At 35.8% G+C, this 15985-nt stretch overlaps 2 protein-coding genes and 1 pseudogene across 3 annotated transcripts; 1 reads left to right on the plus strand and 2 right to left on the minus strand.

The window, feature by feature from the left end:
- Window positions 1-820: 820 nt before the first annotated feature.
- LOC122317520 lies at window positions 821-2799 on the plus strand (annotated as a pseudogene).
- A 554-nt stretch (window positions 2800-3353) lies between these two features.
- Window positions 3354-7645, minus strand: LOC122317519 (tryptophan aminotransferase-related protein 4-like). The gene is made up of 5 exons (XM_043134647.1): window positions 7156-7645; window positions 5413-5707; window positions 4347-4642; window positions 3910-4190; window positions 3354-3772 (listed from the first exon to the last, which is right to left on the minus strand). The coding sequence occupies exons 1-5, from the start codon at window positions 7452-7454 to the stop codon at window positions 3564-3566; spliced, it is 1380 nt and encodes a 459-aa protein (XP_042990581.1). The 5' UTR covers window positions 7455-7645; the 3' UTR covers window positions 3354-3563.
- Window positions 7646-10294: 2649 nt separating this feature from the next.
- LOC122317157 (DNA mismatch repair protein MLH1-like) lies at window positions 10295-15338 on the minus strand. Of its 2 annotated transcripts, none has more exons than XM_043134102.1 (6): window positions 15149-15338; window positions 14476-15054; window positions 13446-13607; window positions 11832-12006; window positions 11139-11302; window positions 10295-10765 (listed from the first exon to the last, which is right to left on the minus strand). In XM_043134102.1, exons 2-6 carry the CDS (start codon window positions 14629-14631, stop codon window positions 10721-10723), a joined length of 702 nt encoding a protein of 233 aa, XP_042990036.1. In that variant the 5' UTR covers window positions 14632-15054; window positions 15149-15338; the 3' UTR covers window positions 10295-10720. The 2 variants fall into 2 exon arrangements, with proteins under 2 accessions (XP_042990036.1, XP_042990037.1); XM_043134103.1 differs by having other exon boundaries at window positions 14476-15070.
- Between the last annotated feature and the right edge of the window lie 647 nt (window positions 15339-15985).

Consider the following 15985-nt stretch of genomic DNA (forward strand, 5'->3'; position numbering starts at 1 on the left):
TTTTGATTGAAGGATGATGTACAAATGGCCAAATCTGGATCGTTGATGTGTTTTAATCTGAGCTGATGAAATCACGTGAGAGGCTCGTGCTTTTTTCACTACGTTTAAGGGTTGAGCCGCTGGATTACCTACACGTGTCAGCATCTCTTGTAACATATATATATGTGCTATACGGTGTAAACCCTAGTTGACATTCATTCTGTACATATTGGCCGTTTCAGAGAGAGAGAGAGAGAACAGAGAGAACAGAGAGGGGGATTAGGGTTTCGGTGAGAATTTCTTGTAGAGAGAAGAAATCAGAGTGATTTCTTGAGGGTTCTGTGAGGGATTTGTGACTCTATGTGTACTGAGGCTTCTCTGTGAAGTATTGTTCATCAATAAAAAGCTCTGAGGCCCATTCCTGCCGTGGATGTAGACCATTAGGGTCGAACCACGTAATCTGGTGTGTTCTTTCCTTGCTTTTAGTTTCTTTATTGTTCTTATTGCTCATATTTGATTCTTGATGCTTTCTTGCGAAAATATTGGAAGATATTCATCATTTCTGTTGAGCTGTATAATACTGTTCAATCTCGAGGTGTATATTGGTAATCTGGACATCTATTGGTATACTGCTGTTTCTAGGGTTTTGATTATCATCAAACTGTGGTTATTATGAATATTATGTTTTCTGTTTGAGAATATATCAGAGGGCTTATATTCGGTGAAAACAGAATAGCTTTATAAAATAAAACTTTAGTCTATAATATCATAATAACATTAAACCTTTTTTCAAATATAAGAGGGTTTTTTTATAACAAGGGACATACATCATCGCGTCCAACAAAAAACAGAATTTTCTTTCACCATCGAAACAAGAAGAATAATCAATTAACTTTAAAAAATCACCATAAACATTGCCCGTCTAGTCGTGAAAACAAGAACAAGAGCCTATTTAAATCCCAGTCGTGTTTTGATGTTCCTCGCCAAACACAAAGTTGTTCCCTAGTCAGTTCTTGTTAAGCAGAAAGATATGGATCTCTTTCTTTCGTATCTACTTAAGATTGTAATCCTGTGCATGTCTCTTCCTCTCCTCTTCCGCATTTATAGACGCAAAGCTTCTTCCTGCAATCTTCCGCCAGGTAGATAAGGATGGCCCATCATAGGTGAAACCCTGGAATATGCCATGGCGAGTAAAAATGGTGATCCAGACAAGTTCATTGCTGATAGAATGAGCAAATACTCACCAGAACTGTTCCGAACCTCCTTGCTTGGAGAGAGCTTTGCTGTGTTCTGCGGCCCTTCTGGGAACAAGTTCTTGTTTTCAAGTGAGAACAAGTATGTCACCACCTGGACGTCGAATATTCTACCAGAGTAGAAACCGCCAAAATGCGTAGCTATCTCCCCGAGTTTCTCAAGCCAGAAGCTCTACAACATTACATACCTATAATGGATTCTTTGGCTAAAGAACACTTGGAGACAGATTGGTTTCCTCATAAAGAAGTTAAGGTTTTCCCATTGACAAGGAAGTACACCTTTGCATTGGCTTGTCGGTTGTTTATGAATATCAAAGACCCCGACCATGTGACCAAATTCGGGAATCCCTTCAGTCTTGTCACGGCTGGCCTCATATCCATTCCCATTAACTTTCCAGGTACAGCTTTTAGCCGTGCCATCAAAGGAGGCAAACTCATTCGCGAGGAGCTTTTATCCATCGTTAGGAAGAGAGAGATGGAGCTCTCAGAGAATAAAGGGTCGACACAAGTAGACTTGTTGACTCGCATCCTCCTTATAAGAGATGAAAATGACAGGGGAATGGAGGAGAAGGACATTGCTAATAAGATCATAGGTTTCTTCATTGCCAGCCACGATACGGCAAGCACTGCAATTACATTCGTCCTGAATTACCTTGCAGAGTTTCCCCGTGTCTATAGCGAGGTCTTGAAAGGTCACATTTTGATCAGTATCTCCTATGCATTTTGCAAGCCCAAAGGCATTCCTTTCTTTATGCTGCAGCTCTTAGGAAGTATATAGTTTAATTAGATCTGACAGTGGTTTGCTTGTTTTAATAGAACAAATGCAGATTGCAGAGTCCAAAGGTCCTGATGAGTTGTTGAATTGGGATGATATTAAAAATATGAAGTATACTTGGAATGTGGCATGTGAAGCAATGAGGTTAGCACCACCTGGTCAAGGGGCATTCAGAGAGGTCACGTCTGAATTCACTTATGCAGGTTTTACAATTCCAAAGGGATGGAAGGGATGCAGTTAAGTATCTATGCATATATACAGGCCAATTAATTGAGGGTACCAATCGTTTATAAACAACTTGGAATTTATCTTTCTCAATTTATTTTCTTGCAGAACTACTGGACGGTAAGTTCAACACAAAAATCCCAAATATTTTCCTGAACCAGAAAAGTTCGATCCTTCAAGATTCGAAGGAAAAGTTCCTGCACCATACACTTTTGTACCGTTTGGAGGAGGACCTAGAATGTGCCCGGGGAAAGAATATGCAAGATCAGAAATTCTCACTTTCATGCATAATGTGGTCACCAAATTCAAACTGGAGAAAGTAGATCCATACGAAAAAATTACATACAATCCATCGCCTACTTCAGTGAATGGTCTTCTGGTTCGTCTCGACCCTATGAATTAACTTGAATGAATAGTTGGTGACTTGATTATGTTAAATAAAGCTTGTACCAGCAGCTGTCATCCCTTAAAGAGTACACCTTCAGCAACATATACCTTTGTGATCCATCTGCAAGATCAATGTTTAGATTTCTATCGCAACAAGTTTACCTTGTCTTACAGATGTTGTATTTGAGAGAGAATTAATTAAGTACTTCAATTTCATTTGGGAAAATGTTTTCTTTGCTCTGGCGTGTCAAGTACTACCTGTGAAGTGCTCATTGCTTCTTTGTTACATTATTATGCACGGTGAAGATCGCAAAATCAGGCATGTAGAAATCGCTTAAAAGAGTCACGTTTAAAGAATGGCTACCCTGATCATCTTCTTAAAATGGTGGAGCGATTGGACCACTTTTGGAGACTAATCAAACTACAAAATGGCTCTTGTATTTCGGGGATCTATTCCCCGAACTAAACATGATCTTTTTTCTCAGAAAATGTAATTCCAAACCTACGGTTACCTGTTGCTACACATTAATAAGGGATCAAGTTCCTCTCACATTCTGCTTGAATTTTGAATTTGAGGATCTCAAGTAAAAAAAAGAGTGATACATAAAAGTAATTTCTACGACATTTATTGTTATCCGTACAAATGAATAATAAATGCCGTATGTCTTATTTTATATATTTATCTCTCTCCCACTTTAAATTCTCAAATTTGGACAAAAATACGAGAGATACTCTTCTATTAAGAAGCATTGCTTTTCTGTATTTTCATGTTGGTATGTGCTTTTGCTACCCAACATCCACGAGGGATGGATGAGGTAAAAAGTTTCTTTACAAGATGCAGGTATACATGACCAGCTAATAAAATCATTATCCGTTGTCTTATTTTCCTACAGAAAGATAATGATAATGATAAATACAGTCCTAATGATGATTGACGGCATTAATTATAAAGGCTTTGCCCCTTCTTCCCCCAAGAGTTTGTTCAAACGTTGGAGCAGTAAATCAAAATCGTCTTGGCTTCGTATGAGGCTCAGACGTACGTAACGATCTTCAGCAGCAAACTTGCTGCCTTCACGGCCATTAATATTGGCTCCTTGGAGGACCGCATTACAATCTCTGTCCTCTTCCCTCTCACACTTCACCCATGCATAAGCTGTCATTATAATTAATTGAGTTCAAAATTGTTAAGAATAAGAATGCTGGATTAATTCGAGCTGGTCTTTTTTTTAATCTTTTCTTCCAAAATGGAACATACAGTAGTACTATCTATGTGTGACCATGTTTGTTTACCTGGTGAAGATTCCCTAACTTCATGCAGAAAACTGCAGTACTGAGGTGTAATTTTCTGGAGAGAGAAGCGTTTCGACTTGGATAGAGTCTCATTCAATTTTTGCCATCGATCTCTCATGGTCTTGTACCCAAATTCAAAGATTTCTCTTCCTCCCCCTTCAATGACTACTTTTAAGAGCTTTAAAGCTCTTAATTGAGAATCTCGAGAAACGCCATAAGTGTTTAAGTTCATATACAGTATCATTCGTTCGTACACAGCCTTATCCTTTATTATTGCCCACCTGCAAGCATGGAACCCAACAATCTGATTACCTAAATGCAGCCCATATTAATTTGTTATTACCAATTAAATTATCTACAACGGTTTAGAATTTAAGTACTAATACAGTCTTGTTAATGTGCTCTAGATAGGGATATATAAAGGGTTCTCTTCTTACCCGAATCTAGTGCTGGCATGACCCGTCAGTTTAGAAATTGTGAACAACATAACATCTTCATCTGCTGGAGTTGGAATGGCTGAAAAGTGTGGCCAATAGTAGGCATGATCATGAATTGCTTTGGCATTTGGACCGCTAAGAACTGCCTTGTTCGGCTGTCCATCTGGATTGTTTGGTGAAGTTACGAACTCAATGACATTCACAGTAGCATCTGCAGTCCTGTTCTTCCATAGGGATGCATCTCCTTCAAACTTAAAGTTCGTTGATTGAAAAATGTCCGTTTGCATTTTATAAACCTGTTGCAGTATTTTGATTCCAGCTTCATGTACATCATTTAAAAAAGAACTCGAGGTAAGAATGAACTAGGAATAAAAATCTCCAAGTTTTAGGACAACTCTGGAATAAGAAATAAAATTCTAACTGCTATTTTTTTTTTCAATTATAACTAAGACGAAGTTTATCATCTCAGCAATTTAATGATCATTCATGTTGAAAAACCACCCAAGTGTGCACCATTTTCTTTCTTGGATTATTAGGCACCGTTTTATTTATTAGCTCTATTAGGCCGAGCTCTCCAGCAAAATCAAAAGAGGCTGCATCTTGGTCAAAAAACGTGGGAGATTTGTCCCCCATGGCTCCTCTTATAAAAGGAGGCCATTTGTTAAAGATAAGTTATCCTCACTGCGGTGAGAGATCAAGATAGGGTTAAGGGCGAAAATAGGTTCTAGAGAAATCAAGAACATAGGCCATTTGAGAGAGATAGAGAGTTGTTTATGAGTGTTTGTAAAATTGTACAAACATATTGAAAATATTGATTTTCCGCTTCAGTGGACGTAAGCAAGTTGCCGAACCACTTTAATATTGTCTCTCTATCATCTTGTGTGATTTTTGGACAAGCCGGAGTGCGCAACAATTCCATAATCTTCAATCCTTCTTCATTTGTATCTCATATCAAGAGGATGAAGCTAAATCATTCAATCAAAGCTAATATCTCAAATGTAAACTGTACTACGCACCCTAAAGAAATATATAGAGTACTTGAAATTATGAATGAATTAATACCAACCGGATAATAAGGAATTGATGCAACTATCGGTGTGGACATAGAGGAATCATCAGAGGATAATGCGTTAACAGCTGCATTAAGGAGTTGAGTCGAGCCGGCACCAAAGACGATGTACCTCCCGGCAGTGACTGCATTTCCAACAACGGAATGTAAGATGCGCACGTGCCTCTCTAGCTCTTGACAGATGTAAGTGTGGTCACTGTATGAATACCCCATTCGATGCCATCCCGCCACTACAAGTGCACTGCTTGCTGCATGTTGCCTCCAGAATGGCTCCAAAAAATATGGATCTCCACTACAATATATAACAATTTATATGTAGATGCTTAATCGTATAATATACGCAATATAAGGATCGAGGATGCATTATTGGTACTGAATGTAAGGATGGAGGGTGCATTATTATATGTAACATAGACTTGTGATCATGGATTTTCTTTCTTTAAAACAGAGATTAAGGAACGGTGATATCGATAAAGTACTGGGAATATGATCCCATTCCTTTTTTAAAAAAGAAATTGTTGCTAAAACCCTTTTAAGGCATTTCATTTACTCATGAAGAATATTTAAAAGCCACTGTTGTGGATTCTCAAAACTCCTCTTTCATTTCAACAGCTCACCAACATTGAGGTTGTATCATGGTCCATCAGGAGCGTAGATCATCATGGAAGATGACGTCGTTCCACCACCAGTTACTTTTTATAAACATTTTTTATTAGCTTTTAGCTTGTTGCAATACAATGCCAAATATTCATTGTAGTATCAATAACTAATATCTAAACTCCTGTTAAATCTTGATAAGAAAATATAATATGAAATTTTAATCTTCATGCATATCAGATTTTTGGATAGTTGAGAACACTCTGTCGTAATCACAAAAGTGGATAGCAACCGGACACAGTGGCGGAGCCACATGGGGCAGGGGGTGGCCATGGCCCCACCTACAAATTTGAAAATATATATATATATATATATATATATATATATATATGTGTGTGTGTTAATTTTTTTTTATTGAATAAAATAATATTAATTTATCATATATTGGCCCTTTCTCTAAAAATTATTTTAGTCCTTTTAAAAAATTTAATTTGATATAAAAATGAAATAAATAAAACACATCTCATATAAAATAAAATACATAATTTTTATTATAAAAAAAAAATTGTAACTATAACCAGTAGCATTTCTAACATCTTTTCATTGTTTGTATTAAAAGAGAAATAATTAAGAATTTTGATTTAGATTCAATACTTAATGATTTTATTTGTTTAAAATAATGCAAGTTACAATTTTAATTTTAGACACTCTGTATTTTTTTTTTTAATATATTTATATAAATGTATTTATATTATTTCAAGAATATATTTTTCTTGACATATTAAATATTTTTTTAATATATAAGTTGTATTAAACGTATTTTTTTTAATTATAAATCTTCTTATGTCAGATTATTATATATCGTAAAAAAAATTGTATAAAAATATTTTATGTATATTGTTCTAATTTTATTTGACTATGCTAGAATAAATTTTTAGCTCCGCCACTGACCGGGCATCGACTTTGACCAGATCATCCTCATTGGTAGAGGATGTGTTGCCACAACTAATGGTTGCTTAATTTAGGATGACTATTTCACTGTACCGTTTCAACTGGATACGAAAAATTTCACAAAGATGAAAACAATAAATCTCAAAAAGCCATATGCACATATCAGAGAGAGAGAGAGAGAGAGAGAGAGACCTTTCAGCATTTACAGCACAAGCAGGTGAAAACTCAGAGCAGTCAGGGCCTCCATAGCAAGAATTGCACTCACAAACCGGAGATCCCTTTTCGTTAAGAACCACCCCATCCAAGTAGGCTCTGCCATGGCCTGAGCATGATATAGCAGCCACAGCCTCGGCTTCAGCTGCAGCTTTTTTGCTCCAACTGAGGCCGAGCTTCCAATCTTCACCCACGTACAGATTGGCGATAAAGAAGAGATTGAGAACCATGGAAGATACCAAGCACGCTACATAAATGGACATATTTTTCTTCTCCATGTTTTTCTGCTTTCCAAGCCCTCTCGACTGTTTTCTTGTTTCTTTTTGGGTGGGTTGGACGGGAGGTTTGAGTTCTTGAATATTTTGGAACTACAGGATGATGCCAGCTAGATAGTAATTCTATTTCCACTTGCTATATATACATAATATATATCACGTGGGGACAACACAAAGTGTAAAGCCTCAAGATTCCCTGACAATTTCTCAGAAAAGAGAGGATCCAATTATATTAATTAATATACAGAAACATTACCACACAACTTCAGTACTTTTGTATCTGTTTTTTTCCCGAAATCCATTCTTCGTGAATTTATTCAATTTAGGTAGGCGGCTAACTCAAAAACGTGAAAATTTCGAAGCCTACGCAATCGTGGAAGTTTTTCTCGAGTTTGATTGGGATAGGGGGAAAAAAACCTCGAAAGATCAAATGTCTTCGTAACATATGGAATGGGTAATCAATTTTTTCAAAAGTGGAGACTAGAAGACGATAACGAATGATTTAGATACATTATTTCCGTGGCAAAACAGATTTAAAATATGGAGTTATAAACAGTTTAATTAAGATTAGTTTAAAACCAAATTGAATAATCTAATCCTTAATGGAACCCTAGTACTTAGCTCGAGAAAATATTCTAAAAATATTACAATAAAAAGTGGAAGACTAACTGAAGAGATCGATGTTGAAAAATAGTTCCTTTACATTGGATGATCAGTATTCGATGGAAGAGATATTAAATAAAGGATAATGATACATCACCGACTATTCTACAACTTAGATAATGATATAATTTTCTTTGATTAAAGAGCTCCTTCACCTTGGATGAGTATTCAACAAATAGTACGAAGATTCACAACTTGCTTAGGGAAAAAAAAAAAAAAAAAAAATAGTACGAAGATTCATTCAAGATTCGAGCAAATACTCCAAAATATTAAAACGATAAGTGGAAGAGGGGTTTGGCAAGTTATTAAATTTTAGCTTCGTAGAATTATGCATTTGATCATGAAAGTTTTTTAGCTTTCTATTCATGATATTGCTATTTTGAATAGACTTGAAATTCCAGGTACGTGTGGTGAGATGGTCTAGGCCTCAATTTGGTTGGATGAAGTTTAATCCTGACGGTAGTAGTTTAGGTAATTCGAGACCGGGTGATACTGGGGGTGTTATTCGTGATAATGGTGGCAAGCTTTGTATGGCGTATTCTGTGTTGTTGGGTCATAGTTCTAATAATTATGCAGAGTTATGTAGTATGTTGGAAGGGGTTCACAGGTGCTTTTACCTTGAATTTTTTCACGTTGAGATTGAGACAAATTCTCAGTTTCTGGTTAGTTGGATCACTAAAGGGTCTTGTAATATCTGGTACTTAGAAAATTTCTGGGATAAATTAAATGTGTACTTTACGTGCATAGAGTATCGTATTCGCCATATTTTTTGTGAAGGAAATGTTGTGGTTAATTTTCTTACAAAACGGAGTGATAAGGGCTTAACTATAGACTGGGCTGATGATGATGATATTCCTACTCAACTAAGAGGTCTTATTCGGATGGATAGGTTTGGTCTTCCTTATTTGCGTATCTCATAAGTTTGATCCTGGTAAGTTGGTTTTTCTCTCTATATTCTTGAATTATTATTATTATTTGTATGTGTGGTTGGTTTTTTTTGCAGGTGCAGGTTTTTTCTTGTTTTAGTGTTTTGTCTTGGTTCTTGTATTATTAACATTAGTTAAGGTACTTTATTTGGTTAGTGTTTTTAGTTTTGGATAACTGGAATGTATTTATTTTTTATTTGTAGCACTCAGGTGTCGGGTTGTAATTATGATTTTTTTTTGTCATAAATAAAGACTATTAATAAAATTGAAGTACTGTCATCTTTTAAAAAAAAAAAAAAAAACAAGTGGAAGAGGGAAGAAAATAAAAAAGAAGATAGAAGTGACCATAGTCCCAGCAGAAGATAGAGAAAACGTGGTGTGGTTCTGTTTAGCGTTTGGGGGTTTTATCTTTTTGTTTTGAGGGCTGAAAATAAGGAAGTCAGAGCACCCTGATTTGCATGCGGAGTTAGAGTCTTACAAGTCAATTACAATTTATTTACAATTTTCAATAAAATAATATTTTTTTAAATATTTAAAAACATCACATCAAAATAAAAGTTGGTGTATCATTTTTGCTGGATGAATACATACGACTTACGAGCACACAACAACATTAGATACTGACAAATAAGTTTTGCTATGTATAATAAAATTGTGTATTAATCTATATATTAATACTAACTAATTTATTTATATTTAAATTTTAAATTAATATTATTTTTAATAAAATTTACTTTTTATTCAATCACAATAAATTAATATATATATTAATACATAATTATATTTATAATTAAATTTTTTTCCGATAAATACGTCTTAAAAGCCGGTCGGGTCCGGGATGGTTTGTTTTTGTAAGCAATGACGTCTTTCATACACACCATCCCATCAGAGATTTGACATCCCTGCCCTCCTCCACTTTCCTTAATGCGATCTTTCAACAACCATTCTCTCAATTTCCTCCATAACTTTCTACTTTGGTTTTCTCATCAACACAAACAAACACCAATACTTATTTGTTACAAAAAAGACTCTTTCTCACATTTATGCCGCCTTTACAGGGAAAATTTCATTGATTTTCCTCAAGAGTTTCACGACTTATGTATATTATATTGCGTTCCTTCTATTTTATTCTAATCAGACATTTATTTCTCCTCAAATTGTAATAAATACTATACAACAATGATCTTGATCAAGACATTAGAAACGAGCAACTCAAATCATTTTCCCGAATTCATGCGAAAAGAAAAATAAAAATACTCTAAAAGAGTTACAATTTAACTCCAGTTATAATCTCTCAATTCATCTTTCCTAAATTCCTAATACAAAATTATCTTCTCCCACACAAGAAACAAGATATTTCAAGCCACCTTATCGTCATCCTCAGTTCCCACTTCCCATTCAAGTAGCCAGATTGAATGACCAAGTTAGCCCCAAATCCAGATGTACCATGAGGTGTTTAATTTTGTATGGGGTATGAACTAACAGGGGATTATTGAGGCTCCCAATACTGGACTATGGCAACCAAAACCCACAAAACCCATAATCCATCGACACTTAACCCAGATTCCTTCACAAAGCAAAGCTAAAAAGTTAATAAACTGAATTACACTATCAATGAACACAAATGCCTCAGACAATAGCCCCATTCTCCTGTCACTAGATCTGAACAGAACAACTATATTAACATCTTTCAAAGATCTTGTAAAGCTTCTCCAGTGAAGCGACCTGTAGAAAGCGGCAACCCAAGTAAGTTCCCAATCCTAAAATGTAAAGAGCATATAACGTCCTTCCCATCTTCAGACCATCCCAAAAATTGAAAAAGAAGGAAAAATAAATAAACAAACTAAAGAACACAAAGTGATCAGTGAGTGAAGGGAGGGAGGAAAAGAGAGAAGAGTCTTATATCTAATCCAAAACACCTAATTATTGGACTTTTTTCATAATGCTAGTCAACTGATAGCATTGTCAGAGTGTGAAGCTTCCTACACAAGATGCATGTGACAAAATAATTTCCAGCCTAGGTCATAGCTCAAGATGTTATTATTTTTTCTGCTTATAGACCGAGATTTCATTAGAGCCTCGATGAAATAAGACTTACCCGGACAAAGGTTCCATTAGTAGCCATTGAACTAGGTGGCTTGAAAAAGAGTCTCATGGATGGAAACAATACGTGTTGGATTGACCATTCACGCTGTACCCACACAGTCTCTGCCTCCGAAAGTAGTTCCTGCTCAATTTCATTCTCTCCTGTGGTATCATCCCCTGGAAACACCAAATAGCACTACTAGGTTGAAACCCGAACAAAAAAAGAAGTGCAATGTTCCCCCATAAGGGGTTGAGGATGTAGCTTTTTGATCATGATTGGATTGATGACAACAAAAAGTTATAAATTTTAATTGCAACAAGAAAGTCAGTTGCTTATACAGTTTAACAGCATGTCAAACATTGCATCCCTACCCTACTTTCCCTTCTGGGAAATTATGTAAGAGTTAACATGTGAATACAAAAATGCCTGACTTGCAAACATAAAAACATTTTTAACCACCCGGAGTTTTAGGTGTAACGCTTTTAGAACTTGAATTTTCATACTGTCTAAATGTGTACTCAAAGATCGAGAAAAGTGGTGAAATCAGATGTATAATATTTTTTGGCTATTAAACTAAGTTCATTGAAAAGGAAAGAGCATAGAGACATGAAACTTTAGGTTTTTTTTTTTATAAGTTAAGAAACTTTTGATAATTTAGCTAACAAATATTATGTACAGAATGAAAGCGCAGCCACAACACCATACCTATATTCTCAGGAGTATTTTCTTCATCTTCAGGATTCCTGAGAGGTTTTCTCTTTTTGTAGAACTGCATACCATCACCTGATGGGTTGGGTAACATGGGAGGATGCATGGCATAAAAGATTCCAAGAGCAGCTGAAATTGATTGGAAGCAATTTTTCTCATCCTCCCAGTCGACCTATGACAAAGACCAAATCAAATTTCACAGAAAATAAAGTACATATCTCCGCCAAGGAAAAAGAATGTGAGCACTGATACGTGACTCCTCATGTTTCACCCATCAGTTTCCTACTTGATTAAATCCTAAGAGCTGAAATTACTTTTTTTTTTTTGAAAGGGGAAACACTGTTCCATTCATTAATGAAGCGGACAATTACAACTTTTGACCTGTAAAATACAAATGAAAAACTAACATTTTCTCGCTCTCCAGCCCACAAATTTCTTTGCAGCTGACAGGGTCTTGTCCTATGCCTTCAGATTAACAGTCTGAGAGACATGCCTCCAGACTAAACGTCTGAGAGACTTAAACCTGTCTTAGACTACCGTCTAAGAGCTGAAATTACTTTGAATTTTCACGTGTTCTTTGTGCAAGTGTATCAAAACAAAAGGGACATGCATTTCTCATACTTAACATCCGACTCTCAGACACATTGGAAGTTGACACCAGTTGCTATAGCACAGTATATTTTTTCTCTCGCCCATTTGCATTCTAGGCCCAAATAAATACCAATACACAACAGAAGAAGAAGGTTTTAGACATTGATCAAGTAAAATAGTAGCATAGATGTGGCTGTATGTGTTTGAATGTACATGTGTGTTAATACATCTTTTCAAGTGTGAGTAACAAGGAGACAATCTTTCCAGAGCAGAAACTGACGATGCCTTTCAGAACAAAATCATAAACCAAAAACTTGATATTATATTGAAGAGGAAAACAAAAGCATAAAGGAATAAGTTATATTATAAGGTGTTAAACAGTTATGGGGTCAAAGATTACCCATGGAAAAGTATTTGGAGAGCCAAGGTGCCTAGTAAGGTTGCCTTTTTCTGCTGGCTGGTGTCCCTAGGGAAAATATTAACTGCAGACAACTTGAGGAAGAGAGGCTTTCAGATGGCTGAATGGTGTTTTATGTGTAAAAAGGATGGTGAATCTATTGACCATCTTTTTCTTCATTGTGATGTGGCAACTTTGTTGTGGAATGACATTTTTGCAAGGATAGGCATTTTATGGGTGATGCCTAGGCAGGTGGCGGATTTCTTTGCTTGCTGGCAAGGTATCGAGGGGAGAAGTAATACTACTGCAGTGCTGAAGATGATTCTCCTGTGCTTACTTTGGTGTTTATGGCTAGAGAGGAATAAGAGATGCTTTGATAATTGTGCACGTTCTATGGGGGAACTCGGGGAGTTTTTTCTTAGCACTCTTAAGTTTTTGGGTGAAGAATCTTGTAAGGAATGGGAATGGTTGTACTGTTTTGTTTTGGTTATTTTCTGTTTTAGCTAGTAAGTAGGTGTTCTCATTTGTATACTTCCTGTGTACTTGGGCTATGCCTATTTACTTGAAATAAATTTATCTTATTAATTATAAAAAAAAAAGGTTATATAAACTTGAATGCGTACATCATTGCCCAAACAAAGTACAAATTCAGGGACACGATCCATGTCAGGTGTGTACTGCTCAAGTATGACGGGAAATCTAGACAAATTTCCACGTATATCAATATGAATGCAGAAATAATCCTCTAACAGTCCAGCCTTTTGCTTGAGCAATTCGGTATTCATCTGGAGAAACATCAAAATATGATGTTAGTTAAAGAATCAGTCAACTGTGGTTAATGAAATTTAAAAGGTGCATAGATGCAGGCAATTTTCTGACATATAACCTCAACTCTATTGTAATAACTTATCAAATGGTTTCAAAACAGAATAGATATCTTGAGAACTTAACATAAACAGTTTCAAATTGATTATTGAGATACAATGAGAAGAGAATGCAGATGGTTAAGAATAAAAAATAAATTTCTAGTAAATTGAAATGGTTACAGTCTTACAGATCCCTTTTGCTTGTGTTTTCATCAACCTGGAAGAGAGCTCAGATCCATCAAATATTCTTGCATCATGATTGGGTAAAATCTTTATAGTCACCGTAGTCATTATTTACATATTACCAAAAGCTATCAATATTAAGTTTTCTGCTACTGTATAAGGAGTGTATTAGTAGATGAGCACATGTAGACCTTAAATACATATTACCAAAGTTGTCAATACTAAGTTTTTCTGCTACTTGGGCATGTGAACATGCATTGACCTTCACATGCCCGGTTCCAGCCATTCCATGTTACCACCACACATCTTAAATAAACAGCAAACGCCAACGGAAAAGGAAAATTCTTATGCCTACTGAGGTAAACCGTAAAACCTTCAGACACATATCAGAACTTCATTCTTTTAATAAGTATAAAAAATTAAATGGCAAATCCTCGTGAACACAGGCAGTATAGAAAAGGTTCACCTAAAAATTACAACTTACATAAAGCAATAGAATCTACAAAAGAAAAGAGTATTGCTGAAAGTAAGTAACTACAGCCTAACTTGAGAAGAGAGACAGCAAATATAAGAAAGGAGATCACTCCAAGGAAGCCAAAGTAACTTCTGCGATTTTCTCTATTAGGCCATCATTCTCATGGCATCCCGGATCTGAATTGTCTTCTTTCAATGCCATCATAATCAACTCAAAAATTGGAGCCAGGTCACTTAATTGCATGGCATTAAAATGGGCAAACAGGCGCAGAACTTGCTGATACATGAGCTCTTTGCTGTAATTGCATTAAAACAGCAAAAGAAACAATGAAGTCGTATAACAAGTCAAACATTCAGGGAGTTATGAGAATTTTTTTTCTAATAGGTGTTATGAGAATTATATATCCAGCACCTACTTCTTTCTAGGCCAATTATTTAGTGTTGGATCGTCCTCACAATTTCATTATATATCTTGCCTATGTCAGTAGTATGGAGGGTGTGTCCTCCATACTAGCTTGCAAATTTAATTTTTCTACAGTTCTATAGATAGTCATTTGATTATATGGAATTTCAAGAAAACTACAACAACATAATTAGTAAATCAAGTTCACCACAAATGCAAGATAAAGATGAGTGTCGTGCTGAAGCACTGCAGAGATGTCGTCCGCCAGTCCAACATATGTACAGTGCCTTACAACTTCCAGCAGACCTGTAAAAACATATTTCTGTATGAACAGCTGCATCTGCTAAACTCAAAGAAAGCACCTCTGCTTAACATTCAAATGAGCATGCAAAAACCTCACCAGAATGACAATTACAGTCAATTTCATCAATGAGCTCCTGAATGCTAGTCAGATCTGCCCCCTCCTTTGGGTTTCTTCTTTGTCTAACAGAAGATCTACAAGTGAAAATTATCTTTTCCTTAATAAGAATACAGGTTACCAGCTATGCATACAGAGCACGTTAATTCTATTTCAAACAAAAAGAAAATACTCCAACCTCCCCTGAGTGAAAGCACATGGATCTCCCCTGTGTTTCCAGAATGACTCTTCAATCCATGTCAGAGGATTCCACCAAATGGAAGAGAAATTGAGGAGCCTACCCATTGCATTTAAAAAAGAAACTCACTTGTACCTTGAGAATAATGAAATTCCTAACCAACAGACTTGCCTAAACTCAGTCACATCTATCGTATCAAGTTTACCTTGTCTTACAGATGTTGTATTGAGAGAGAATTAATTAAGTACTTCAATTTCATTTGGGAAAATGTTTTCTTTGCTCTGGCGTGTCAAGTACTACCTGTGAAGTGCTATTTGCTTCTTTGTTACATTATTATGCATGGTGAAGATCGCAAAATCAGGCATGTAGAAATCACTTAAAAGAGTCACGTTTAAAGAATGGCTACCCTGATCATCTTCTTAAAGTGGTGGAGCAATTGGACCACTTTTGGAAACTAATCAAAGTACAAAATGGCTTTTGTATTTCAGGGATCTATTCCCCTAACTAAACATGATCTTTTTTCTCTCTGTTTTTGTTCAGAAAATGTAATGCCAAATCTATGGTTACCTGTTGCTACACACATTAATAAGGGATCAAGTTCCTCTCACATTCTGCTTGAATTTTGAATTTGAGGATCTCAA

Source organism: Carya illinoinensis, chromosome 7 (genome assembly GCF_018687715.1).
Source record: "Carya illinoinensis cultivar Pawnee chromosome 7, C.illinoinensisPawnee_v1, whole genome shotgun sequence".
NCBI classification, from domain to species: Eukaryota; Viridiplantae; Streptophyta; class Magnoliopsida; order Fagales; family Juglandaceae; genus Carya; species Carya illinoinensis.

Bases quoted from the DNA above. Each gene is read 5' to 3' on its own strand.
- LOC122317519 (XM_043134647.1), bottom strand. From the start codon at position 7,454: ATGGAGAAGAAAAATATGTCCATTTATGTAGCGTGCTTGGTATCTTCC. The intron at 5,708-7,155 runs GTCTCTCTCTCT...TATATATTGTAG, and splicing joins TGTGCTGTAAATGCTGAAAG to TGGAGATCCATATTTTTTGG. The intron at 4,191-4,346 runs GTAAGAAGAGAA...CCATGCTTGCAG, and splicing joins CATGCCAGCACTAGATTCGG to GTGGGCAATAATAAAGGATA.
- LOC122317157 (XM_043134102.1), bottom strand. From the start codon at position 14,631: ATGTATCAGCAAGTTCTGCGCCTGTTTGCCCATTTTAATGCCATGCAA. The intron at 11,303-11,831 runs GTATGGTGTTGT...TGGTGTTTCCAG, and splicing joins AAATACTCCTGAGAATATAG to GGGATGATACCACAGGAGAG. The intron at 10,766-11,138 runs GTAAGTCTTATT...CGCTTTCTACAG, and splicing joins CTAATGGAACCTTTGTCCGG to GTCGCTTCACTGGAGAAGCT.